We start from the raw sequence: 26,890 nt of genomic DNA on the forward strand, positions 1-26,890 counted from the left end.
TAGAAATAACGCCCGTGTGGCGCGGTGCATTGTGGGTGTGCGCGGAGAAGTAAAATGGCGGACTTGGCAAACGAAGGTAGGCAAATGGGGCGAAGCAATGAAGCCACAAAACAAAAAACAGAAATGACTTTAAGAAGTGCAGAAGCATGTGTGTGTGTGTTGTAAGAGTGGTGCGCTCATTTTGGACTTCATTTGGAAGGGTTGGGTTTGATTTAATAGCCGGCTGTTAATTTGGTGGGAATGTTTTAGCTAGCATGGTTAGCGTTAACCTGCTTAGCATTAGCCTGGCTAACTGAGCTAGCAGAGGTGCTAGCTCTGGTTAAATAGCCTCCTCCGGAGCTAGCTAATGTTCCGGGCCTTTCTGTTTTCTTTGATTTTAGGCGGGTACGTCTCTTTCACTAGTCTAGTTTCACACCTAGAGGCTTGATTTAGGAGCTTTTGGAGCGTAGACACACTTTAATGCAAGAACAAGTCACATGTTTTAAAGCTGCGTGAGTATTGTGTATTGTTTTATAGGTTATATTTAATGTTTAGCGATGAATCGATGATGTCAGGGCTGTGTGAGTAAGTGCAGGCATTTTAACACTTAACCAACAGCATTGTTTGTATTATTATTTTTATTATTGGTGGTGGTAGTGTTATGCATTAGTGGTCTAGATCCATTATTAGTTCGGATTATTTTGAAATCTGACTGCTCGGGACTTGATCACCCAGACAGGATTGCTTGCTTAGCTCCTTAGCTAACGTTAGCTGGATTAATTCATTTGCACTTGATCACACCAGTTCACACACATATCTAACTCCTAACTAGCTCCAAATCGCTGATCTTAGGAAATGATCTAATTTAATGTCTCAGTGTTTATTATGATAATACAGTGATGTAAACAGTTAAATGTTAGCTAGACGTTGCTAGATCATTAAACTGACGAACCAGACAATCCAGACATGTGCACACGCAACATGTGCATTTTCTTTTTTTGGATAAACACGATCAGACTGAGGTATTCGAAAGAAACCCCGGGTACTTTTGCATGAAGCTTAGCTTAGATCACCTAGCAGGTCGAGATCTCTGTGGGAAGTGAAATCTACAACTCAACTTGGCGCTAATCTTGTAACTTCGCTACATTTGCAATGGAAATGGGCTTTCTTGTGCTTTGAAGGGTGTTTCGGCTAGTGCTTTGAAGAAATCGGTGCTGTACACAGTTAAAGGTTGTGGAGGATGGATCTGAATGCAGTGACACGCTGTTCTTGCTAATACTGAGAAATGAAAAGCTCGTTAGTGTAAATTAGTGCGTGTAGATGTCGTTCACATGGGGTGGGGTGGTTAGGAGCATGCACATTTGAGTCAGGATTTGCACTACAGTTCTTTGTGTGTGTGTGTGTGTGTGTGTGTGTGAGAGAGAGACCGTTTTATGCATCACTTTATGCCTTTGCAATACAACAAAGTACACAGCATCCGGTCAGTGGATGTTAGCATCTCCTGTGCAGGCCAATCTTCTGTACTGCTGCTTACTTGGGTAAGGAACGTGAATGCTGCTAAATCGGGCTGTGAGCTCGGAGTGTAATGAAAACTCTTCTGCACATGAACATCCAGTGCAGCTCTGGATTCATTACTTTGTGGTGAGATCATTTTTGCATTGGCCAATCTTAAAAAGTATCACTGCAATAATATCGACTGCCTCTCTCTCTCTCTCTTTCTGTGTGTGTGTGTGTGTGTGTGTGTTTGGGGGGTGATGGGAAATCAGTGTAAACCAGTGCTTAAAGAGTACACAAAAACTGAGAGCATCCATAAACTATTTACACACCAGTGTCACTTTTTTAGAGAAGTGTGTATCCAGGTGATTGCAGACAGCGCCTGCTGATATACACACACTTCAGTTTATAGTTTGCGTTAAAAAGCAACACCAGTGAAATCTGATGGAGAAAATGTGTCAAGAACATTTCTTATTTTGGTCATATGAGTCTGGAATAGTAAAATGTAATACCAGTTTCCTGGGGGGAGAAAAATAGCTATGAGCGAACGCCGCGCTAAGGGTCTCAATCAGGATGAGTCCGGGTCAGAGCAAAAATTCATACCAAAAAAAAAAAAAAAAAAAAAAACAGCAAGAGGACATACATGGCTGAAAATAGGGCGTTATGACAATATATCAATTTTGTGTTAAATTACGTCACTTCTCTGAGATCGTCGGTATCGTGATATCTTTTTATAACGTTATAACCCTTTTAAATAATTACAAACTAAATTGAACTCAGTGGAAGTAGCTGCAGTCACTTAATCTTTCAAATTGTTAATTGTTTACTGATTTGTTTTTATTTTCCCCCACTTTCAGTGTTAATTTAGTTTTTTGTAGACATTAAATAAATGTCATCAAACTCGGTTAATCAGTTTTTACAGTTTTAATGCAGCACTTGTTTTTTGTCAGCTATTAGCCAAATTGTATATCGTAATACATATTATGTGTCATACAAATGTTTTCCAGTATTGTGGTATGATCTTTTTGTTAAATCACCCAGCCCACGCTGAAAATATTTTGTGTATCACACCCAGTATTTATTTTTTTCTTTTTGTTCATCAGGTCCAAGAATTGCTGCCTGCAGCTTTAAGCATTCAGATTGGTTCAGATCCATTCGGTTTGACTAAATACTACATGTATGAACAGTGTATGTGTATAAAGTGCAGGCAGCAGTTTTTTTTTTTTTTTCCTTCACACACATGAAGTGGTTAGTCCTTTTGAATTTAACCCTGGTGTATTTTCCCCTGTGGTGCGTTTCATTTACGCAGGTGAGAGCACTGTTTTCACACTTGGACTAGAACAATCATTCGGAGACCGTCTGAGCGACGTGGTCTTGGTCCGGTTCAAGCCAAACTCTAGCGTGGCTCAACTGCAGTGAGACAGTGACTTGAGCCAACTGCAAGAAGTGAATCAAAGACGCTGTGTTTTGGTTGCATAAAAATGTTTTTGGAAAAGCTAGCTGCAAAACTGACCCACGAGGCACAAACTGAGCCCAAGGACAGAGCTGCAGAAATGTAATGTGTTCTGGCTATTTAGACCCACAAGCAAAATTTAAAAATAAATGCTGGGTGCAATAACTTCAGCTGATTTATTTATAAAATCATTTATTTATTTTATACCGTGTTTGCTGTGCTTGGCGGTAGGGGTGAAGGGTTGTTTTCTTTTTTCCATTGCTGTATGTTTGACACCCCTCAACCAGCCTTTTTTTTTTTTTTTTTTTTTTTGCTTTCTGGTCTGTATAAACTATCAGTTTCACTCTGACTCAGACGAATTGACTAATAGTTGTGAAAGCACTCTTAAGCGCTATGCTAAAATGTAACCATAAAGTAGGCTTACAGGTTATTTGATTGACAAGCTGTCAAGATCAATCATTGTGCAAACTCGTCTATCCGCATTCACAAGGCATTGGTTGAGTGCCAGATAGTGGTTTGAGGTTTTAACAACATTTAAAAAAAAAAAAAAACTGGAAGAAGTTTGTTTACCACTAGAGATGTCCAAATTGGGACATGAGATATTTGCATTTGTTTTAAAACATAACTTGATGTAAAAGTGCTGCTCATTCTGCCATGGTAGACTCTTATAGTGTCTCTACTTGCCTCTCTGTCACTTTTTGCAAAGCCAAGAGTTTGTTATTTTCAGGCATGACAATGGCAAGACCACTGAAAACATAAACATTACAGCTTCTACACCCAGTGTCGTGCCCTATACAGTGGATATAAAAAAGTCTACACATCTGTTAAAATTACAGGTTTTTGTGATTTTAAAAATGAAACCAAGATAACCCATGCCAGATTTTTATTTTTATTTTTTTTTTCACTTTTAATGTGATGTATCAACCAACAGATGTCAAGTGGCAAACAAATTGAAACATTTTAGGAAAGCAATAGAAAAAACCCATAACCTGGTAGTGCACACCTTTTTATAGTGGGGCATGAGAATTATTTATTTATGAGTGTGCTTAGAATTAACTGATTACATTTAAACTCATGTTCAAAAGTAATTGTCATACACCAGTCATCAATAACTTGATTCGGATTAACCACAAATAAAGATCAGCTGTTTCCGTAGGATTTTCTTGACATCATCGTGGTTTCATCCGACTGCCGAAGCCATGGTTCGCAAAGAGCTTTCTGATCTCACTGTCGAAAGGTATCAATGAGGAGAACACTTTGCAAGCCATCAACAAATGGAGAAAATGGGACACCACAGTGATGTGAACAAGAACAGGATGTCCCTCCAAAAATTGACAAAAGCACAAGATGAAAATTTATCAGGGAGGCTGCCAAGAGACCTACGGCAACATTAAAGGAGCTGCAGAAATATCTACAATTACTCAGTCATGAATATCTAAAATTACTACAATTCTCCACAGTTACTCCCATGTGGCAGCAGTCAATCATATTCTTTACAACTGTCCGCGCTATGGGGTAGGGTAGACTTGAGATAGAAGCCATTTCTCACCAAAAAATAAAACCATCCAAGCCCGCATAAATCGCCCCAAACCATATGGCAAAATGTGTTATGGTCTGATGAGACTAAGACACAACTTTTTGGGCTTAAATCTAAAAAAGATATTTGGTGCAAAACCAAGACATCTTATCACCCAAAACACTATACTCATGGTGAAGCATGGTGGTGGCAGCATTATGCTATGGGGCTGCTTCTCTTCAGCTGGTACTGGGGCTCTAGTCAAGATAGAGGGAATCATGAATAGCTCCAAGTACCAATATGTTTTGGTACAAAACCTGCAGGACTCTGTTAGACAGCTGAAGTTGAAGAACAATTTCACCTTCCAGCATGATAACGACCCAAAGCACAAATCCAAGTCAACAAAGGATTGGCTTCAGAAGATGATGATCAGAGGCCTGTTCATAGAAGATCCCCTGGCAAATTGATTGATCTGGAGCATTTTTGCAAGGAAGAGTGGAATAAAACTGTCAAATTAGGACGTGCTAAGACTGAGTGCTGAATTACAAGCAAAAGGTGCTATAACAATGTAGTAGTTAAGGGGTGTGCACACTTATGCAACAAGGTTATTATAAGCTTCTTATTTTCTTTTTTTTTTTTTCTTTTCTTTTTTTTTTTTTTATTAATATTATTTTTTTTTTATTTTTTACCCTAAAACATTTTTGTTCTTCCAATTGAATTTTGCTGGTTGCTATATCACATTAAAGGTGGAAAAAGATCTGACATAACCTGCAGTTCTAATCCACCATGTGACCAATAGGAAGCCATTTAAGACTTGCCCTGTGGTATTGCTTGGTAGCTAAAGTTTAGCTAATCTGGATTTACAGTCTGTTTCCATTTCATTTCACGAATAACCATTATAATCACTGTTTAAGCCGAAGTGAAAAACATATCGGTAATATGTTGCCCTACTTTCACATTAGCAAGTGACAAAGCAAGAGACGACCGTTAATTTTCTGTGTACGTGTGCGAGATGGAGCTGAGATTTCAGCGACAGTGCAACAAGTGACTTTTGAAATGAGATCTACTCAATTCTGTGTTAGTTATGCCATGATTCTTTTGAGCGTTTATATGGGGGGTGGGGGGGGGTGTTGGGGTGTGTGTGTGTGTGTGTGTGTGTGTGTGTGTGTTAGTTTTACTTTTTTTGTCTGACACACGAAAATGCAAGAAAAACATGGAAGAAATATCCATTGTTTCATCTTATCCTGTCCTACAAAGACTCATTAAATATGTCTAGAGACATTACAAAATAAAGCTTGGAAGGAAGTAGCAGAGATTGTTGGTGCTTCTGGTCAGTATATGTCGCTAATACAATTAGCTTGCTTTGCTAATCTGCCAACAAAGTGAGTATGAACCATTTTTCACACATCTCACCATTAGTGGATTATTTGTGTTTAACTAGTTAGTTTTAGAAGCTATAGCTACTAAACAACGATGGTTAGTGCATGTCCACAAGCAACAGAAGTGGTCACACGAGACTTTTTAGTCTGCACGTAAAGTTAACCAACATGCTGCCAATACCTTAGGCTTATATATCGTGTATGTGTGTGTGTGTGTGTGTGTGTGTATGTGTATATATATATATATATATATATATATATATATATATATATATATATATATATATATATATATAAATTTTTTTTTCATTCTGTTTATATGTAATATACACAAACAAGCATTGCTGGGATTTTTAATCTGTCTACGTTTACACCAGTGATTCGAACCACATTAACTGAGCCTGGTCATTTAGTATCAGCTTTCATTTACAGCAGTTACAGCAAGAGATGTATTACTACTGCTGTTAAAAATATCAGATAGGGTCAGGCTGATCATGTGTCTTTGTTTATTTACAAAATGTGATGTGTATACTAATCCCTCTTAACCATGCCAGAGTTTTATTAAGACCATGGGTCATTACAAGTGCATTTAAAAAAAAAAAAAGGTTTACTTTAGAGGTCACTGGAGGTGCTTGCTTTTTCCTGCTCTGTGAGTATGTGATCTATGGCCTTTAGATTAAAGTTTGGAAAATTAGGTATTAGTCAATTGCATTACAGTGCAAATTATGCATTACATTACATGCATAATTAATATAATGCTGATATTGCACCTTTCCACAGTCACATTTTTGCATCATTACACCCCCATTTAAGTATCTGTGATTTTCATTTTGCTTCCAAAAGTTGACAGTTCAGTAGTGTAAAGCCAGTGCACACTACATGGTTTTAGGCCCGATTTCCCAGTTGCAAGCTAATTTTGTGTCTCAGCGACTACCCTCTAAACCTCTTCCCTCCCTCGTGTGAACCATTCAGCAATGAGATTTTCTGAATCTGAGAGCCATTAGCAGGGCTATGATATTGCCATGTTTGATTTTGTCTTGATAAATCAAGCTGCAAGTAGTTGCAAGTACAGCGATGAGAAACAGCCAATGAGAGTCAGAGAGGAAATGAATTCATCTGCAGTCATGCGCCGCAGATCCCTGAATCCAGTTTATCGTCCATCTATTCATGTTTGAGGGCAAGGGCAAAATGTAAGCACAGTAATAATTCTCTAAGAAATTATTTGGCATGCTATACTCATGGTTGTTCAGAACAGCAAAAATAAAAACAAACATGACACGATTCCTGCTGGAGCACAGAATAAAAATAGCCAGTTCTCTTTGCAGAACAGACGGTCCTCACTGCCTGCATTTCTGTTCCTTCCTATCCTTTGGTATTTTCTCTTATCCCTTTTTTTCATGTTTTTGAACAAAATAGTGACAAAGTCGTGAAGCCACATGATAGATAGCACTGTTTATTTTCATGAGAAAGTGGATTTGGGGATAATGCATGCGTCAGCAGGGATCTCTCCAGCCGAAAGATCATGTAGCATGTGTTCCTCATCTGCGAGACACTGTATTCTGAGTATACCCATATGTCCACAAAACAACTGATGACAAATGATTAAAGCTGTGTAGTGTGAAAAGTTCAGTGATTTGGAGATTTTGTCATGATGTTGTCCTACTCTCTGCTAAACCTGTGAGCATTAATCCATCTGCCATTGGAACAGGGGCTGGGTCTGTTTAAACTCTGCTTTCATCTACCAATGACAATGTAAGACAATAGAAGCAATTTCATTGGTTGGGATCTGTAACCTTTTCTGATTGGTTGACAGAATGGATGAACAGGTAGAAATAAACCTGAGGCTGATCAGAAAAAAGGTTGCAAGCAAGCAGGATGAATTGAAGTGTCCATGCACACTTTGTAAATTTGAGAGTGAAAGCAGTAACAGTCGTGCTCATGGATTAAATTACTGTGCTCGCAACTTTTTGTTGAAAATCACCATAAGCACCAGACTGTACACGTTTGACATTCTTGTTATGGCTATGAAAAGGAAGTATACTTTTGAAAGTTTTTGAATGACTCTCGTTGTTAATTGGTCTTGTCAAATGACATTATTAACCTGATGATCACTTGTGATTTTATTTATTTTAATTTTTGTTTTTTAAAAATTTTTTTATTAGGAGAGAAGCCTGCCATAGCTCCTCCAGTGTTCGTGTTTCAAAAGGACAAGGCACAGAAGGTAGGCCTGATTTTAATTCATTGAATGTTTTTTTTCTAGTTTTTGTCTATCTGGAGGTATGGAGAGCAGGATGGGTTTACGTTTATGTTCTGGATGCTCTCAGTGGTTGTTCCTGCCACAGATCTTTGTGGTCTCAACATGGACTCCTTATGTAAAGCTACTTTGCCATAATGACTTGCATAACAAATAAGGTCGGTAAAATGGAAATTGACAATCTCTGAGAAATAAGTCAGATGACTAATTAGATTCTGCTTTTGTTTCTGATTTAGATTCTGCTTAGTTCAGCATTTCTAATGTGGAACCCTTGATGTGGCTCAGCAAGTTCCATTAGCTCATGCATGTTGGGACCCAGCATAAAGTTCATTTGTTTTGGTTGAAGAGGTTATGAAGGAAAAAGTCTGTTATAATGTCTGTAGTGTTTTAATGATCATGGCTTGTTGCTTGGATGATGGCAGTGTGTTAGTAATATTAATCATTTATCTAATTTTAAAGGGCAAAAGCTATGATTTTAATTATAAACATTATTAACAATCATCATCATCAATATCAAGTGGTGAGGGCAAATTCAATCCAATAACAGTTAGCATGTGAAGTGCTTGTAAAGCAGTTCCACTAATCAGAAGCTGTCCATACAACAACTAAACCAACAATTGCTTCCAAGTTATCAGAAGAACCTGATCTGAATTTGGGTTTTCCATTGTGGAAATCCACTGGCAATCCTCAGACATCCCTGTTACGGGTCCCTTTTTTTTTTTTTTTTTTTTTTTTACCTTTTTTCGAGGTTCCAAGATTTTAGCTAGCTAGCTAGATCATATAGGCGAGAAAATGGTTTATTTGTTTGTCACATAAACAAGTACAGTACGGTGAAATTCTTTTCTAATATCCTTTTGGTACAAAGCCACTATTTAATTTAGCATGTTATTTTATGGAGTCATCTCTACTATCTAGCTTTTCAACTATAGAGTCTGTTATACTTTGTCAGAACTGCTTCTGAGAGTCGACTGAAACAAGCTTGGGAAAGTCTTGAGCTTTCATAGCCTTCTGGATCAGTAGGCTGTCCATCAAACAAGGTGGTGTGTAGCAAACAGCAAGGGGTAATATGAGAAAGCTTTGTTTTTTTTTTTCTTTTTTCTTTTTTCTTTGGACTTGGATGATGATGGTGCTGTTTGTGCTGTGGCCTCGTCAGCCATTGGAACAGTATCTATGGTGACAAGATGGACCGGCCCGGCAGGGGGATCATCACCACACTGTACGGTCCAAATTCAGCTGACTGTTGGCACAGTTGACTGTATGGGACTCAGCACAAAGGCAGCACTTAGTCAATTGTTTTAGTTACTTGCAGGCAGGAAATATTTGGCCTTGTACTGTGATTTACTGAGCTTTATGCAGATTTAAGCTTGGATGTTTGTATTTTGGTCAAATGTGTACAAAATGCATATTCTGAATGTTCCTGAAATTAATTTTATTCACCATTAACTTTTTGTGTTTTTCTTTAATTTATGACAATTAAAAAAAAAATTGACAATTTATGACAAAAACACTAGCATCTGCAGTAAGCAATCAGTTAATTTGACTTTGCCGTGGGAACCAGATAAATTACATTATTATTATTATTATTATTATTATTATTATTATTATTATTATGCTTGGTAGATGGTTGATAGGAGCATAATATCTGGAAACTTAATTGCAATATTGGTTAGGCTTGCAATTGTAAGCCCAATTGTAAATTATATCTCTCTCATGGCTTATTTTCTCCATTGCAGCGATCTGCTGATGGGTCCAGTGCAGAGGATGGGGAAGGTACGTCTGCTTAATTTTCCATCTCAAGCCACATGTAGAGTTGCTCAGTACTTTGTGTTACAAGCTATGATCCTGATTTTACAAAAACTATAACATCAATTAGGGATGCGCTGAATGTTCTGTCGTTAACCATTTGTTCAGTGGGTGACATTAAAGAACCGGAGAAGTTCTCCAGTCAAACTGGTCATGCAAAGTACAAACAGAACACAAAGGATGCACGTAGTAAAATGTATAAAAATCTGAGATGTGTTCCTGTTTGATATCATAGAGTGTACATTCAAAATGAAATTCCTTCTTGAGCTTATTTCGGATATAGGAAACAATAGGTTGGCCAATGATAACAGTAAGAAAGTGTGGCGCTTAATGGACAGTTAAGCGGAATGTTGAATGGTTTAGCAGTCAACTAGATAGACCCTGATATCACTTTGCAGAATTTAAGCTGTTAAATTTGGTAAATCATTAGTTAATAGCAAGGGTGGCCCGGTGGTGCAGCCTCATACCTCTGGGGTCCCTGGTTGAATTCTGAGCTCAGGTTACTGCCTGTGTGGAGTTGCACGTGTTCTCCCTGTGTCTGTGTGGGGTTCCCTGGTTTCCTCCTACTTCTGCTGCTAGATGGATTGGTGACTTCAAATTGCCCTTAGGTGTGAATGAGTGTGTGAACGTGTGCGTGGGATGAACTGGTGTCCCACCTGGGTGTATGCTCCAGATCCACCGGGTCCCAAACGGTTGCTGAAGATTAATTAGTAATCCTCTGATGCTAAAAGTATGCTTTTTTTAATTTTTTGGTAAACTACTCCATTAATCACGTGGTTGGGGGGTTAGATATTACAGACAAATCTGATTTAAGCTGCGCATGCCAAAAAGTGACTGTAATGCTGTAAGCATTTCGGATTATAGTGGATTTGTCTTGTCTTTAGACTCAGACAGGGAGGATGGAGAATACTGTCCTCCAGTGAAGAGAGAGAGAACCTCGTCCTTAACACAGTTCCCACCTGCACATTCAGGTAACGCAACAACTGTAACATCACTCAGAGAAGCTCATGATTTGCTCATAATTTGATGTCTTGCTCCTGTACTCTGGTCTGACAGCCTTGATGTGTATTTATGTAAATGTCATGCTAAAGCAAATATTGTTGTCAGTGAGAAGCACCTCAAATCTTTCAGTTCTGTTTCCTCTCTACAATGCTACAAGCTACTTGGCACTTTAGCCATGTGTTATTCTGATGTGACTTCAGTTTGGTGCCAACTATTAACCAGCCATCTGTCAGAAATGTTGGCTCACTGTGCTGTCGTAGTCACACTGTCTCTTTCTCTCTCTCTCTCTCTCTCTCTCTCTCTCTCTCTCTCTCTCTCTCTCTCTCTCTCTCTCTCTCTCTCTCTGTGTGTGTGTGTGTGTGTGTGTGTGTGTGTGTGTGTGTGTGTGTGTGTGTGTGTGTGTGTGTGTGTGTGTGTCTGTCTCCTGCTGCAGTTTCCAAGAATAATGTGTTTATGCCGTCAAGTTTCTGTCAGTCTCCAACAGGCAACTCAGACTCAGAACCAGGTAATAGAGCATGTGAACGTATTATTACCATCTTACTATGAGTAGCTAATGCAAGTCAGTAGTTCTAGACTGATTTGCTCTCTTTTAATCTCATTCAAGCTCAGCATGAAGTGATAGAGGTTTTAACTGACTTTGAAATTATAATTGGGTTTATTAGTTGCCCAGTACTAAACATAGTTTGTCCACTTATTATGAAATTACCTTTATATTTATATATATATATATATATATATATTTACCTTTTTTTTTAATCATTATTATTATGTAGAGCAATGTCAGATGCAACTTATTAATGATCTGCGTTTCATTAAAATGAAAACCAAAACCTTTTCATGTGACATAACTCATCTACTAAGAAGACAACCAGCAGGAATTTGACAAAATGCAGTGTAATCCATCTTGAAATATAATCCACTTGGATATATTGTATTTAACTGGGCTCTGCCTCAAATGAGCCAAAACTAAATGTCATGTGCCTCACTGCACACTCCAAATGGTGTTATAGTCTCATCTTAATCGCATTTCAGGCTAATATAAACAATTGAAGCACAGTGCCAGGATTAAATTCCCTGTCTAGTCCATCCAGTCAGCTATTCACATTTACACAAGTTCAGGCTGTCTTTGTAACTGATGCAGTGTGTTGTTTGTAAAAACGCATTTTGAAGTATGTGACAATCCAAATAAAAAGAGGCAAACTGATGCTCTATAACAGGCAGACACAACTCGGTTCTGTAGAATTGTCTAGCTGTAATACATTTTGACATGACTCCTTGTTGATGGCATTTGCTCATTCTAAAATGCAATGAGATACTTAACATTTAGTTTAGTCTTTTTTTTTTGTTTTTACTGTTTGCTTTTTATTTTTGTATGCTGCATGTGTTGTATTTCATATTTTCTGCTGATTTTATTTAAACATGGCAGCTTCCTGTCCATATTTCTGATTAAAGTTCTTTTGATTCACTTGCGCAAGAAGTCTTTGCAATATTTTTCCCTACTTAGCTAGTTTTATGCAGCAGAGGAAAGAGAGGAACAAGGTAGTTTCGCTATTTTTAAATAATCTCAACCACTTGTCAGAGCATGACTCATGTTCATGACATTAGTTGTGACATGCTTTAATCACGTTTGTACGCCAAGTGTGTTTATTGGTGAAGTGGGGAAGCAGGGAGGAATATAAGAGAAGCTTTCTATTTCTATTGCTTCTCTGAGCAGTCAAACAGGCAGAACCAAAATATGCCAGGTTACCATTTCCGAGAGCGCAGGAATGTGCTAAAGTGGGTTTCTGAGCCCAAAGGATCTTTTTTTTTTTTGTAATGGAATTGTCTTCAAAGTGCTAAAACAGTTCTCTCTTGTAAGATGAATGGGAGAAAAAAAGCAAACAGATTTAACCCTGTCTTTTTTGCGTTCTTTCCCACTCTGATTCTTTTAGAGGAGAAGCCAGTTGGATTTCGGTTGAAACCTCCAACTCTGATCCATGGTCAAGCACCGAGTGCAGGTAAGACCTACTCTGTCCATGCAGTGAGAGTTGTATTTGTAAAGGTTTCATGTTGACTGTGGGAGTATTTCAATGTTGGTGGAGATAGTCACCTCACTTACGTAATGCAATACCACCATGGATTAAGGTTTGTACAACTCTCATTGAAGATATGCTGGAAATATCATCCATGAGTCACAATTTACATCAAACAACAGATGCTCATACTGCTGTTACCAATTCAATCCGTAGTACTGGGGATGGGAGTTTTTTTTTTTTTTTTTTTTCTCTGGTTAAACTGAATATCAACAGAGATTGGCCAAGGTCTGCATGCTGAACTAATAAATGAAACCCCACTCCATGATATGCTTAAAAAATAAATAAAGAAAGAAAAAAAAGAAAATGTCACTGGGTTAATACTACGTTGGAAACAAAAATCAAAATGCTTACGTGTGAAGTATGTATTTTTTTCTCTGGTTACAGACTACACAGTCATGGCTACACTACAGCAAAGGCTAAATAAAGACTTTGTACATTGATATGCTAATTAAATATATTAAAATACAAATCTTGCCATTAGTACACATATATAGATATGCCAAACATATATTTGACACATGAGCATTTAGCTGGTTGTTTTCATGCACAAAATCAATTGTTCATTTCATTTCTTAAGAAATTGTGCATTTGGATTTTCTTTGAGTATGGACTGATTTTCCTCTTAGTTTTGGAGGTAGAAAAATGTATGATTAATTAGCTTGACCTCAGACTGAAAATATGAGAGAAAACTTTTGGCACGCCTGCATTTAGTACTTTGTGCTACCTCCTTTTGCCAACATAACAGCACTGAGTCTCATACTGCTTGATGAGATCCAGAATACAGTGTTTATTGCCCAAAGGCTGTATTTTTGTCTGATCTTACCAGTTATTGTCAAACTCCCAGTAGCTCTGTGGTTAGATGTAAGAAAAGGCTTTCCGGTGATGCCAATTCTTCTGGAGCTGACTGTATATTAGTAGAATAACATAAAATAAATGGGTATGTATTACATAAACTGTTTGTCTCCCAGTACATACAATATTTTTGACAAGTTGTCATATACACATCTAGTAAGCTGTTAAGCTATGGTTGCTTTTGAATAAAAAAGAAAAACACTTAAAAAAATACAGTAATATGACTGGTTAAATCATCACTGAATTTCAACTCCTTAGGCTTGGGCTGTAGTTTCTGTTGTAGATTCCCAGCGTTGGCTGGCTCTTGTAGGATGTTCGGTTTCCGTTCCAATCCATTAGTAGGCTGTTTTTCAGGTGTACCCAGTCAGAAACCCAAGGAGCAGCAGCGCAGCGTCCTGAGACCTGCGGTCCTGCAGGCTCCACCCATCAAGACCCTTCCTGAGCCCAGCAAGAGCAGTGAGTACACTCATACAAGGATACTCTGTGTCCTTTACTTACATATAGCCGATTAGCTCATTAGTGCTGTCTGTTTTATTAGATTCATTGTAAAGGCCTTTGGAAAAAAAAAACACTCAAAGTAACCTCCCACAAGGTGCGATCGCTTGCAGAACATTCGATGCTAGTTGTTTATTGGTCACTGTAGGTCTGGCTCATCTCGTTGTTCCGTTCTGATGTGGGCTAGTGAGCGTGTTTGCAGTCTTTTTTTCCATGTTGTGAGCTTTTAAGTCAAAACTAAAGACTATAGTAATGACGCAAATTGACCAAGTGTCTGTGACGGCCCCTTGTCGATTATAAATATGTGGCACTTATTAAATATGAGAGAAATTATGCTGTAGTGTTGACTAGTAATGTGTATACTAGTAATACTATTGGTGTATGACATTTACTAGAGGAAACTAGGCCTATATTAAGATTTAAGATTCAAGATTCATTGTATCCACGATGTAAGATTCATTGAAATCCAATTATGCTCCAAACAGTGTCGCCGTAACATATGTAAGAAAAAAAAAAAGAAAAAAAACCCCATTAAATTTACATTTAAAAAATTTAAAAATTAAATAAAAAAAAAAAAAATATATATATATATATATATATATATATATATATATATATATATATATATATATATATATATATATATATATATATAGAATATAAAAAAAATTTACAAACATCCATTCTTTTACACATAACTCGCACACCTCCACATGCATGCAGTCACAGTGAGAGACGATTCACGCTATTCCACATGTTTTTATTGCACACATTGCAATGTATTCAAAGCAAGGCACAGTATTGTACACAGTGCAATGTCGTTACAGCCCACTGAATGACACAGTGGCTGTAGTGACCATATAAAGTGTCTAATCATGTAAAATATAGGGTGTTGGACATGACTGTGGCATAAAGCTAGCATGCTATAAAAGTGTCATTATGGAGTGTTTTAATAAATCACATTTTAGTTAAAGACCGGTTGAAATCCGATATGCTCTGTACAGTCATGTTTATTTTCGAGCTGTGATGTTCAGTGGAGAAGCTATATTAGTAACTTATTACCCAAATAAAGTTGTATATGCAGTATTAACTGATGATGTTTCCCTAATAGACTCGAGCTGTGGAACAAATGGAGTGGGCAAGTTTTCAGAGGCAGCTACAGAAGGCCGGGCGATTTTCCTGAACAACACAGAGAGCTCAGACAAATCACCGGTGAGACTTTTTTTTTTTTTACTGTTGTAATGTCAACACACTGGATCATAAACACATACACATACTTTCATTTGTCTCTACAGGATTATCATTTGAAGGTTTATGTGCATTTCTTTTGCTTAAGGAAATAAAACTGTATTTTAGTAAGGCAGTAAACAACTGCTAAAAGCACTCCCAACTCAAGCAGTATATAATGATTCAATTATTGTAGCTGCCTGTATGGTTATTTTACATTGCATCATTGTTTTGTAAAATTCAGTTGCTGAAATGTAACTTTCTTGCAGAAGAAAGACAAGGAAGGAGGAGAGGATGACTTAGGAAAGACAGAGGAGAGCACACAAAAGAAGGATGTTGTGGTTGACCCTGGTTTCGTGTTTGGGCAGAATATCAAAGAAAGGGCAAAGGTCAGTGAGTACTTGTGGGCACTGGTCAAGTCACAACCCCTAATGATTCTATATGAAATATTTAAATCTCATTTTCTTGGCAGTTGGATGAGAACAGCACAGTCAGTGAATCTAACGCCACACAGGACTCTCAGTCTGGGAGTACTAATTACTTCCTGCAGTACATGGGCACTTCAAGGTGACTCCCATCCGTCTGTTTGTCTTTAGGTTTTTTTTGTTTTTGTTTGTTTTTTGGTCTTTCACATTCTGCTTTAAAATAGCAGTTTCTCAGTAATTGTCTAATTCTGTGCGTGTTTGGCTTTCCAGCTCTCTTAATGCTACGAACAACACAGACAAAGGAGCCAAGTTTGTGTTTGGCCAGAACATGTCAGAGCGAGTGCTGGTAAGATGGATGCACTACTACAAAAATGTTGGCACTACCTAGTGGTTCTGGCTTCTAAATGTTTGAAAAACAAAGTAGTGGTATGCTGTAGTTTTTACAGCAACTTGACATGAGCGAATCTGAGAATTGTGTGTGTGTGTGGTCGTGTTTCAGAGTCCTCCAAAAGGTGGTGAATCAACAGCAGAGGGCTGTAAAGACACAGCTTCAGCATCAGAACCCTCGTCACAGGAGACCACCCCAGAAAAGAGTGAGCGCTCCTAGCGTTTATTTCAGCTACATAAAAAAAAAATTGTAATTATAATCAGAGATGACAAATCATGATTTTGAATGCTTTTTCAAGCATTTCAATTCCATAAACATGCCAATGTTTTTTTCCCAAAAGCTGCACTTGCCATTAGCTAGCTGTTTCATTCAAACCATGCAAAACAGTGATCGAGAAATGTTTATTCATCCGCTATTGTATTTCATGTACGCCTTCTCAGTCACTGCTGTTTATGTGTCAGGGAAGTGGCCTTAAATAAATTAGCCCCAATGCACACCACATCTAGGGGGCATTTCTTCAAGTGTAATCATCTACGTGACTGTAACTGATAGACTACATGAATCTACAGTCTGGGCTAGAAAGAAATCAGCCTAAGCCTCTGCTTCATACCATTGTGTGTATTTTTACTTGTAACAGTTGGCAGTGCTGTTCTTGGTTCCACAAATAGTCAGAAATAATCCACTTAGCCATTTGCTAACAGCGAATAAGACAATGTGGATGTCAAAAACTGAGTGTTATTTTAACTGTTTGTTTGTTTATTTATTTATGAAATAGAGGCTCAGTTCATTTATATCATCCGGCCCTCATTAAAATACTGGTTAATAATTAATACTCAAGGTTTAATTTGACTGTAAAATAATCTTAATAGGAAAAAATATGCGTCCCCTCACTCTACTCCTATTCAAGGTGCATCTAAATACTGTGTGTGTCCAGATCACAGCGTGACAGAATCTCTAGAGGAATCGGCAGCAGCGTACACCAAAGCCACGGCCAAGAAGTGCATTTTGGAGAAAGTGGAGGTCCGCACTGGGGAGGAAGCAGAGAGCAATGTGTTGCAGGTAAACTGCCACTTTCAGATTGACGCAGACGCAGTGCTTCATACACGATAAGAGTATGAGGAAATGTACCTAATTTGTTTCAGTCAGCTAAGTTCATCTTTCACATTCCTAAAAAGCACCTGTTATGGATTTGGTCCAAAACAGTGGAACATCAGATTGCTGGGTTGTCAGCACATGTGTGAATAGCAGCTTTGAGTTTAAAATGTGGATTTATTATTATTTTTTTCTCATCTTGTCTTTGATCCACAGATGCAGTGCAAGCTGTTCGTGTTTGATAAGCCAGCTCAGTCCTGGATCGAGCGAGGTCGAGGGCTGCTGAGACTCAACGACATGGCCTCTACCGATGATGGCACGCTACAGTCCAGGCTAGGTCAGAGCGTCAGTGTTTTGTTGCTTTCAAAGCAGATGCATGTTTTGATTTTTGAATAATAGAAATGTAGCTTCTAATCCTGTATTTCTTTAACTTTTTCTTTCTCCACTTATTATTAATCAGTGATGCGCACCCAGGGCAGTCTGCGGCTGATTCTGAACACTAAGCTGTGGCCTCAGATGCAGGTGGACAAGGCCAGCGAGAAGAGCGTCCGCATCACTGCCATGGACACAGAGGACCAGGGAGTGAAGGTCTTCCTCATATCGGTATGCTGAGCACCTGTGTGTGTCAGTTACTGTTCCAAAAGAAGCAAGTAATGTGTATATTTAGACATGTCGGATCTTACAAGCGTTTTTGCTTGGTTATTAGGTTTAAGAAGGCATGTTGGAATGTACACACCCATGCAGAATGAAACTGTAGAAAATATTAACTCTTCAGAATGTTTCATGAATCTTGGTTGCTATTTAAGCCCCATAGTCTGTATTTTGTCTATTTTTGTGTATCATGAATGTTGGTTGCTATTTAAGCCCCATAGTCTGTATTTTGTGTAACGTAGTCTGTTGAGGTTCTGTAGGATCTGACACAGTTTCACTGGTAGACACAGTCTGTTTATACGCAAAGGAATGCAGTAAAGTAAATTCCTTGTCTGTTTTCTTGAATTCCCTATTAGAGAAATGGCAGCTTGTTTTAGAAACAATCAAACATTCCCCAAATTGGAGAACAGGAACTAAAAATAGTAGTGCAGTGGTTGCAGTATTGAGTGAACCCTACACTTCAGAGTCAATGAGTTTCTCTGTTCTGACAGATTTGATTGTCAAGACATTTAAATTCACCCTTCTGAAGGAATGGTTTGAGGGAAATCTAATGTATTCAGATTTACAGCTGGCCTCGAGAAAAGTCGGTCACTCGGCCAAGAGAAAAGTTTTGTGTCCGGATTTTGCTGCTTTATTTTTTTGCCCTGCAGGATAACTAAGTTAACAAATATTGGAAGCTCATGACACATTAGCTTCATGCAACCTGCATGCCCATGTCTTCACCCTTCACAGTGATCTTGTGTGTGTGCGTAAAACAGAAGTCTCTGTTAAAATTTTTTAATTCTATTTGCAGCAATTTTGACTTGGGATCATGTTTCCATGAGCTGAAAAGCAAAAGCACTCACCATAACCGATATTGAGAATCTATTCTGCAGTGTGTTTGGACAAGGTACACCCTGATAAATGCGACTCTCCTCTTGCAGGCCAGCTCGAAGGATGCAGGGCAGCTGGCAGCAGCACTCCACCACCGCATCCTGGCCCTGCGGAGCCGCGCTGAGCAAGAGGCAGAGAGCACAGCCGAACCGCCCCACACCGAGATCACGCAATCCAATGAAGATGACAGCGATGATGACGTCGAGCTTGCTAAAAACAACAGCAGCAGCAGCAACATCGCCCCTACAGGAAATACCACCGCCAGCGGTACGCTTCTCTCTGCCTCTGCTTCCTTTCACACATTTGATTCTGTTATCTGTTTTAGTTAGATTTAGTGTAGATAGATTGTTTTATAGTGTTTGAGAATGTATTATGAATTGTCATCACAGTAATTGCCCAACTTTTAGGATGGTTTGTGTTGTCTCGAGTTATGCTGCTAGCCAGCTAAAATTCACATCACAGGTTTATATTAATGCGCTTGCTCTTGTGTTTTTATAACAGCACTATATAATCAAAGGCTAATGAACATTTACAAACGTGCCTTTTATCAAAAAAAAAAAAAAAAAAAAAAGTTGAATTGTTGGTGTGGTGAAGCTTTCTGTAAGGAGTCTCCAGCGTCAGAGCTTTATAACAGTCAGTAGGTTTTCAGCCACAGGAGGATGTTGCACTTTCTAGGTAAAATGACAAGCTGATATTTTTTTCGTCTTAGGGATTTTAAGAGAAACAAAAAAGAGAGGCTGGTGAGGGAAGACCATTTATAGCTATCATAACGAAAGTGACAGCAGGAACTAACTTGTCTTGAGGACATTTCATAACATTAAATGTACCTATATAAATGGTACTGTGTTCATTAAGGAATTAACTGTAATCAGGGGCAAATTTCTGTGGTATAATAGGAGTAAAACATACTGGGATGTACTGTTACTGGACTACAGAGTGGTGTGATGAAGTCCGACGCAAAGCGGAGTCGATTGTTTTACTATAACATCATGCCCCATTGTATTTTACTCCTTACATATTTAACCATGGGATCAGCTTCTGGCAATCTATCAGCACATACCAGTTGGTGGTGTGTTTTTACCCTCTTAAACCAAAGTAGAATTTTTTTTCCTCCATTTTTTGTTGAAATGATCTACCACATTCCTTTGTCAAAGTCAAATCCCTGCGCTGGATGTGTACCAATAATTTGTAATATATAAGGATAATAAACATGCATGTTATTGTTATTCAGATTATCACTGCCCCTGCGTTTTGTTTGCACGGAGGCTGCCAGTTTAAGCAGCATTTTGGGGGCATTTTCTGCTTTCTCTGAAATACAGGTTAGCCCTCTTGGAACAGCTATCATTTCACTCAAATGCAGTTTCATATAAAGACAGAGATCTGTACAAGAATAAGGCTCCTATTTTTTTTTAATCCAATGTTATGATAGTGAGCTACCTTAAAAGTTTTGTGGTCTGAAAATGTAATGCATCACTGCTGTGCATACTTCCCTTTTTTTTTTTTTTTTTTTTTTTTTTTTTAAATAATTAAGGCTATTTAAGGGAATGAAGTATTTGAAGTGTTTGAACAGTAACACCTTTTTTTCTCCCCCTTCCTCAGGCACTTCTGAAACCTCTGCCGAGGCACCGGCAGCTGAGAGCACATAACACCCTGGTCAGCCGCCTGACTAAAAACTGCTCAACAGGGTTTTTTTTGTGCAGGCATCTGGGTGGACAGCCTTAACCACCGCAACACTTTCAGCCCAGCGCTGTGGGTCCTTCAGCTCCAGCCCTGTAGCAGAGCTCCAGCGTCTCTCACTTAAAACTCGTAGTTCATTTTTTCCCCCCTTCCTACATTTATTGTGAATCTGGAATTCAATATTTTTGTTTTTATCATTTTGTTGGCTTTTTTGGTTTTGTTTTAGTTTTCCGAGACTGCAAACAAACTAAAAAAAAGAGGAAAAAAAAAATAGAAACAGACTTTTCCATTTAAGGGTTTGGACTTGGCTGCTCATCATATTGATGAGCGTGAGGGTATTCCTCTCTCTGTGTTAAGATACGGCACATGTCACAGCTGCAATTTCTACCACAGGATTTGTCTTTTAATTTCCTGCTGTCCCCTCACCCACTGTATTATTTTCTCCTAATCTCTCGTGCTCGGCTTCAGACCACCACTGTATGACATTATTGCTCAAAATTATCCAACATCCGTTCAGTACATTTTATGCCCTCAACCCAAAACCTTGCTGGACCTCAATCATTCTCTTTTTTTTTTTTTTTTTTTTTTTTTTTTTTTTTGGCATCTGAGTCTAACTCATTTCCAGTGGTTTCCCATAAACGAGTACTCCTACTAGTCTGCTATGATGGTAGTTAGATCTCTTATTGATATAATGAATAAAGGACTAAACCAACACATGGACTGTGCTATTGCTTCTCCAATTTTCCACCACTGAGAAGAAGATAAGAAAGGTAAAAGGGAATTAACTTTGGCCCCCTCACCATTATGGAATCACCAGAATCTGCCCTTTAGCTTTGCTTATGGACAGATATGGTTATTTCGGGTTTGATTTGAACAAAAAATACTGAAATTTTAAATCAACATCTCTGCAGATATCCATGTTTATTTTCCATATTCTGAATGTTTGTAATATGTTACCTTTTTTATTGTTTTATTACCTTTTTTTTTTTTTTTTATCCATTTCCATGTCATTGGAGACAGTACAGTGGAGATGATTTTTTTTGTGTGTGTGAAATACTGAGTGCATTTAGAAACGTGAATACAGAACTTCTCATGTAAATTTCTATGAATATATTATCATTTACTAGAACATGTCTCCAATCTCCTTTACAAAACAAATAGAAAAAAAATCAAAGTTAAAAAAGGAAAAGCTTTGAAATAAATTTTTTGTGTAATGTCAGATGTGGTCTATCATTTACCTTTTTATCAGTCTTGATTTGTCAATGAAAATCAAAGTGCTTTGTAACATTAAAGCAGCTGACTGTGAATTAAAACCTGGCAGTCATCAGTTAACTGGTTTACACGGCATTAACCGCTGTTTCTGTTCAGTGTTAACAGTGTTGGCTATTTTTTGTTCAATTGTTTCTTTGAGGAAGGTGCACACCGCTTATTTTATTTATAACAAGAAGTAACTGCACAATATTGTTATAATTATAAATGGTACTCAGTTAGTGTGCTGATTTATTATTACTTAGCATGTCTTTGGGAATTGGGATGGGTCATAAGAATTCACCTGTTCAGTTGACCCAAGAGGATCAACTGAATGTTTTTAACAGTGTAGTAGTACATTTGTGTGTCCACCAGGGGGTGACAGAGATATGTCCCTTATTGTTGAACACTGGTACAATGTGAAAAGTTTATGTACTATCTGGCAATAATTGTACTGTTATAATTGTAGATATAGATAGAAATCATTTTTCCAGGTCATTAGGATTGAAGTATTTTAGTTGTTTGTTAAAATGCAGGTTTGGTTTATTGTTTAGTCATAAAAAAAAAAAAAAAAAAAATACAATTCAGTTGCACAGATGCAATTTTTTTAAGCAACTTCAACTTAAAATTCCAGGAACTGAAATGTTTTAGCCAAAAACATCATTTACTGTCATCAGCACTATTTCTAGTAAAGTGAACTGTTTACAAATTTGTAGGCTTCCACGGAAGAGATGAGAGCGGCGGTGATTACAGCTTCCATGCATTCTGCATCATGGTGACAAAGTAATCATCGCTGTCGATGGAGACGCTGACTCCACTGTAGTAATTCACAAACTCGTCCAGAGTGACCTGCCATGGAGAGGAGCATGTGTCAAGTCAGTACTCCAGCTGTATAAAGACTGCATTGCTATTTATTAATACAAGGAACTGTATGAAAATAAAATGTGCAGTGGGTTTTATATAGCATGCAACAACTACTGGCCATTTTATACCTATTGCACCTACACATACAGTATGTGGACTTTGTTTTGAAACATTTACTGACTGTAGTCCATCTATCAATTGAAAGAGAACCAGTGACGAATCATTTGGGTGTTGGAGCATGATCTCAACACAGTACAGTGCCATGTGTATGTGCTGCTGGTATGAGTGTATCGGTCCCAGAGTGACTGCCAGGATATGCAACAGTCCAACTACAATATGATGAGCTGTACATAGAAAGTACAAGATGAGTTATAGTCTCTACCTTAAAACCTACAAGGTGCACGGGTTGCGTTTATTAAAGTGAACAGTGTGTGTGTAAAGTTGAGGTGTGCGTCGGGACTGGGATCCCACAAGACTCAATAATAAAGTCACAAGAGGCCAGATATGAAGCTCAGAGGACAAAGAAAGGCCGCGTTCATTGCCATAGGCGCTCACTAGACAGGACATTTATTGTGTTCATTCATTCGTCTTCAGTAAAGGCTTTATAATTAATCATTTAAATCAGAGTGATCTTGACCAGTTTAAAGCAGTTACTGAACATGTATAAATGAATGTGTTGAAATGTGTTGCACAGCACTGCGCAAGCACCCAATACACTCCCATGTTAATGTATGTGACTTTGCTTTGTCCAATGAGCTTCATATCTGCGCTTCATATCATTTTTTGCTGGGTCCCAGGGGGTCCCAGTCCCCATGTGCACCTCTACTTATTTGTATATAATAGATTTTCATTAGAAAACGCCACGAGCAGGTACAAACAAAAATAATACTTGCGATAATACTTGTGATGGTCAAATTTTATGTGGGTGTGGGTGAGCTGAGAGCAGGAGGAAGACTACTTGACTAAAAGATTACATGTTGTGGTTTATGGAATTCAGTAACAATAGCCAAATAATCACGCTGTAGTGGATATAACTCGTTAATCATATAACCATAATCATATTTTAGCTTTAGAATTACCATACTTGAACTACAGTCCTGTCTTTGATATAGAGAAATGACAATAGCAATACCTTTCCATCTTTCTCATATGGTGAGTCGAAGCTGTCGAGGAAAGAGCGGAACACTTGTTCCTCGGTCCACTCGCCGCTCTTGTACTTGGGGTGTTGTTTGCTGTTGTAGACTCCCTGTAAATCGTGCACAGTTACCACTCCATCACCGGTACGGTCCAGCTTCTGGAAGGCCTGTTTAATCACCTGCTTTCTGACACTGGACATAGGGGGCTGGGGACACATGATCTGACATGAGCTAACACAACAACTTGCCTGTTGCTCATTTGGATGATTACACCCTGTTTCTAATAACTTTTTTCTGGGACAAAACTAGATCACTCTTGTTAACTTTAGAGAAAGGAACATATTTAATGGTGTCTTTGCACCTGGTCCCTTACCCTTAGTTTCTCAAGAAATTCATCGAAATCGATGGTGCCGCTTCCATCTTTGTCCACTAAAGTGAAGATCTCCATGACCTTTTCCTTTTCAACACACAAACCATAGGTCTCAAGACCTTTCTGAAACTCCTCCAGGTTTAGAGACTTACTGCCATCGTCATCCATGATGCGGAAGGTCCTGAATGCACAGCGGTATCATTAATATTGTATTTAATTTCCAATGTATTGTATGATTTAACCACAAAGTACTATACTAAATAGAATGTCACAATACAGCTGGTATGTGTACTACTTTGACCTACTACTAAGCATGATAGTATGTGGTCTTGTACGTAAGTATGTGCATGAAAAGAAAGGTGTCATCTCTTGCCTTGCCAGGCCTTTAATCCCAGCTGCTCCTCTACTCAGACACTGTTGTCTCAACTCCTCCAGTGTATCTGCCATTCTTTCTCTTCTAGGCTTCTTTGTTTGGACTCCTGTTCCAAATGATCCAAATGAAAGACACTAGACACTTGCCAGCGAGTGTGTCACTCAGAAGATTAGAGTAGCTACACTTTGATTCAAATTGTTTCTCTGTGGATTGGCTATACGCAGCAACCTCCCTTGTCTGATCCTACTGTAGTCTGAGTGAGAAGCTCTGAAAGTCCATAGGGAGTACAGGTTGCCATGGGAATAAAAGAGTCACATGGGCAAACAATAAGGTAGATGCCCCAAGGGCTTAGCTGGCATGGAAACGAAAATGCAAATAATGTTACTGGGTAACTGTAACACAGCGAAACTGCAATAACTTTATCTGAAAAAAAAAAAAAACGGTATCCTTGTTCAAAGTCTACTCAAGGTATATAGTATGTCTGTAGTATTAGTACTTGAATATCAGGCAAACAATAAATAACATACTTTCTATATTATTATACATAGTATATGGAAAGTCATGTGATCGGTCTGGGTAAAAATCAAGTAGGGAACAAGAAAGCTGTTATTCAAACCACATTTAGTTAAATTGGTGGTGGCTGTATGCCTACTGGGCCACTAAGGTGGCATGATGGTTAATTATTAATTAGGCATGGCCACAAATTAATATGTTGAGATGACGAATTTTGAGACCTCAGGTCCCATTAGGTATGAGGTTACCACAAAATGTTAAGTCGTGTTACACAATTAAGTCAAGTTACACAATTCATGGTTATCCATCCATCCATCCATTTTCTGTACCGCTTATCCTACACAAGATCACAGGGAGCCTGAAGCCTATCCCAGGGGACTCAGGGCAAAGATAGGGGACACCCTGGATGGGGTACCAACCCATCGCAGGGCACAATCGCACACACACTCACACACCCATTCACACACTATGGACAATTTAGAGATGCCAATCAGCCTACAATGTATGTCTTTGGACTGGGGGAGGAAACCGGAGTACACAGAGGAAACCTACGAGGCACGGGGAGAAAATGCAGACTCCACACACACAAGGTGGAGGCAGGAATCAAACCCCCAACCCCAGAGGTGCGAGGCAAACGTGTTAACTATGACTTTGGTATCTCATGTCCATGAAGTTTGGCAGCAACAGGTGAAAGTCAGAAAGCCTGTGATTCCATTTTGTCTTTCTGCGTCATTCCAAGATTGAAATAAAGTGTAAAGTTATCAATCATCATGTCCACACACTGTGGCCACAGTGGTTCAACAGATTGTTCTGTGTCTCACCTATTTTAAAATACAAAATAAAAAAAACAAAAACAATAACAATCAAAATAATAAACATATCCATGATGTTACCTCACGGCTCTGTAATTCGCACCGTCTTCCCACGCGCTCCTGTAATATTCCTACTGCTCTACTTTTGGAGGAACTCTACTGGCTATTTTCTACGTCAATCAAAAGTGAAACACTTGAGACCATGCTGTTGAGAAATCTCTTGTTTTTCATCAGGAAATGTACATTTTTGATATGCGTTTAAAATACACACATTAACATTTTAGTGGATGTTTATTATGATGTTCACGACCGACTTAGACATGTAAATACGGACAAATACTGTATTTTTTTGTACATTGGTAAGATGAGTGTCTTGACATGTTTGTGAGAGTACAATGTGAGTGACACTAATTATTAGCTAACTTGCTAGTTAATTATTTTGGATCTAATAGCTTAGTTGTGACATTGGGTAATGTACTTAAACTATTACCTCAATTTGGAAGTCACAATAAAACAAACACAGGAGATACATTTTAAGTGTTGACCTCAAATTTTAGAACACTATGTCTCTTATTACTGGCATTCAAATAAATTAAAGCATCAGTGACTGTGTTAACATTTAACACACTAATTTAACATCAGTTAGTATGTCTGTACCTGCACCTGCCTAGTTTTATAACAAGATACCTGAATGGTTTTTTGCAGCCAGTGCCCCCTTTACATCAAAAAAAAAAAAAGAACCCTCAGTACAGATTTATTTTAGAACATAATCTAGCTGTTCAAATACTAGGTCCTTTATTTAAATGTATACAGTAATATTTTAGCTATTTATTGGAGCCGTGAAGCTTTTTATTCCTGAACTTTCCACCAATAGTACAATTTTAATTTTTATTAAAATTGTCTGTAACCACTGTAACAAAATGAAAAATCATGGACCAC

The 26,890-nt window shown here is 38.2% G+C and overlaps 2 protein-coding genes across 4 annotated transcripts; one reads left to right on the forward strand and one right to left on the reverse strand.

Moving 5' to 3' along the window:
* ranbp3b (RAN binding protein 3b) lies at nucleotides 1-21,854 on the forward strand. Of its 3 annotated transcripts, none has more exons than XM_026925522.3 (17): nucleotides 1-76; nucleotides 7,984-8,042; nucleotides 9,809-9,845; nucleotides 10,763-10,849; nucleotides 11,314-11,385; nucleotides 12,812-12,877; nucleotides 14,150-14,263; nucleotides 15,414-15,514; nucleotides 15,799-15,918; nucleotides 16,002-16,096; nucleotides 16,225-16,300; nucleotides 16,454-16,547; nucleotides 17,277-17,401; nucleotides 17,651-17,771; nucleotides 17,895-18,037; nucleotides 19,009-19,225; nucleotides 20,558-21,854. In XM_026925522.3, exons 1-17 carry the CDS (start codon nucleotides 55-57, stop codon nucleotides 20,602-20,604), a joined length of 1,596 nt encoding a protein of 531 aa, XP_026781323.1. In that variant the 5' UTR covers nucleotides 1-54; the 3' UTR covers nucleotides 20,605-21,854. The 3 variants fall into 3 exon arrangements, with proteins under 3 accessions (XP_026781323.1, XP_026781325.1, XP_026781326.1); XM_026925524.3 differs by having other exon boundaries at nucleotides 15,802-15,918; XM_026925525.3 differs by having other exon boundaries at nucleotides 14,162-14,263.
* capsla (calcyphosine-like a) lies at nucleotides 21,578-24,898 on the reverse strand. The gene is made up of 4 exons (XM_026925602.3): nucleotides 24,627-24,898; nucleotides 24,257-24,434; nucleotides 23,880-24,089; nucleotides 21,578-22,732 (listed from the first exon to the last, which is right to left on the reverse strand). Exons 1-4 carry the CDS (start codon nucleotides 24,698-24,700, stop codon nucleotides 22,631-22,633), a joined length of 564 nt encoding a protein of 187 aa, XP_026781403.3. The 5' UTR covers nucleotides 24,701-24,898; the 3' UTR covers nucleotides 21,578-22,630.
* Nucleotides 24,899-26,890: the final 1,992 nt, after the last annotated feature.

Source organism: Pangasianodon hypophthalmus, chromosome 21 (assembly GCF_027358585.1).
Source record: "Pangasianodon hypophthalmus isolate fPanHyp1 chromosome 21, fPanHyp1.pri, whole genome shotgun sequence".
Taxonomy (NCBI): domain Eukaryota; kingdom Metazoa; phylum Chordata; class Actinopteri; order Siluriformes; family Pangasiidae; genus Pangasianodon; species Pangasianodon hypophthalmus.

Bases quoted from the DNA above. Each gene is read 5' to 3' on its own strand.
- ranbp3b (XM_026925522.3), top strand. From the start codon at position 55: ATGGCGGACTTGGCAAACGAAG. The intron at 15,515-15,798 runs GTGAGACTTTTT...ACTTTCTTGCAG, and splicing joins AGAGCTCAGACAAATCACCG to AAGAAAGACAAGGAAGGAGG. The intron at 16,301-16,453 runs GTAAGATGGATG...GTCGTGTTTCAG, and splicing joins ACATGTCAGAGCGAGTGCTG to AGTCCTCCAAAAGGTGGTGA.
- capsla (XM_026925602.3), bottom strand. From the start codon at position 24,700: ATGGCAGATACACTGGAGGAGTTGAGACAACAGTGTCTGAGTAGAGGA. The intron at 24,435-24,626 runs GCAAGAGATGAC...CTGTGCATTCAG, and splicing joins GGGATTAAAGGCCTGGCAAG to GACCTTCCGCATCATGGATG. The intron at 24,090-24,256 runs GTAAGGGACCAG...ATGTGTCCCCAG, and splicing joins AATTTCTTGAGAAACTAAGG to CCCCCTATGTCCAGTGTCAG.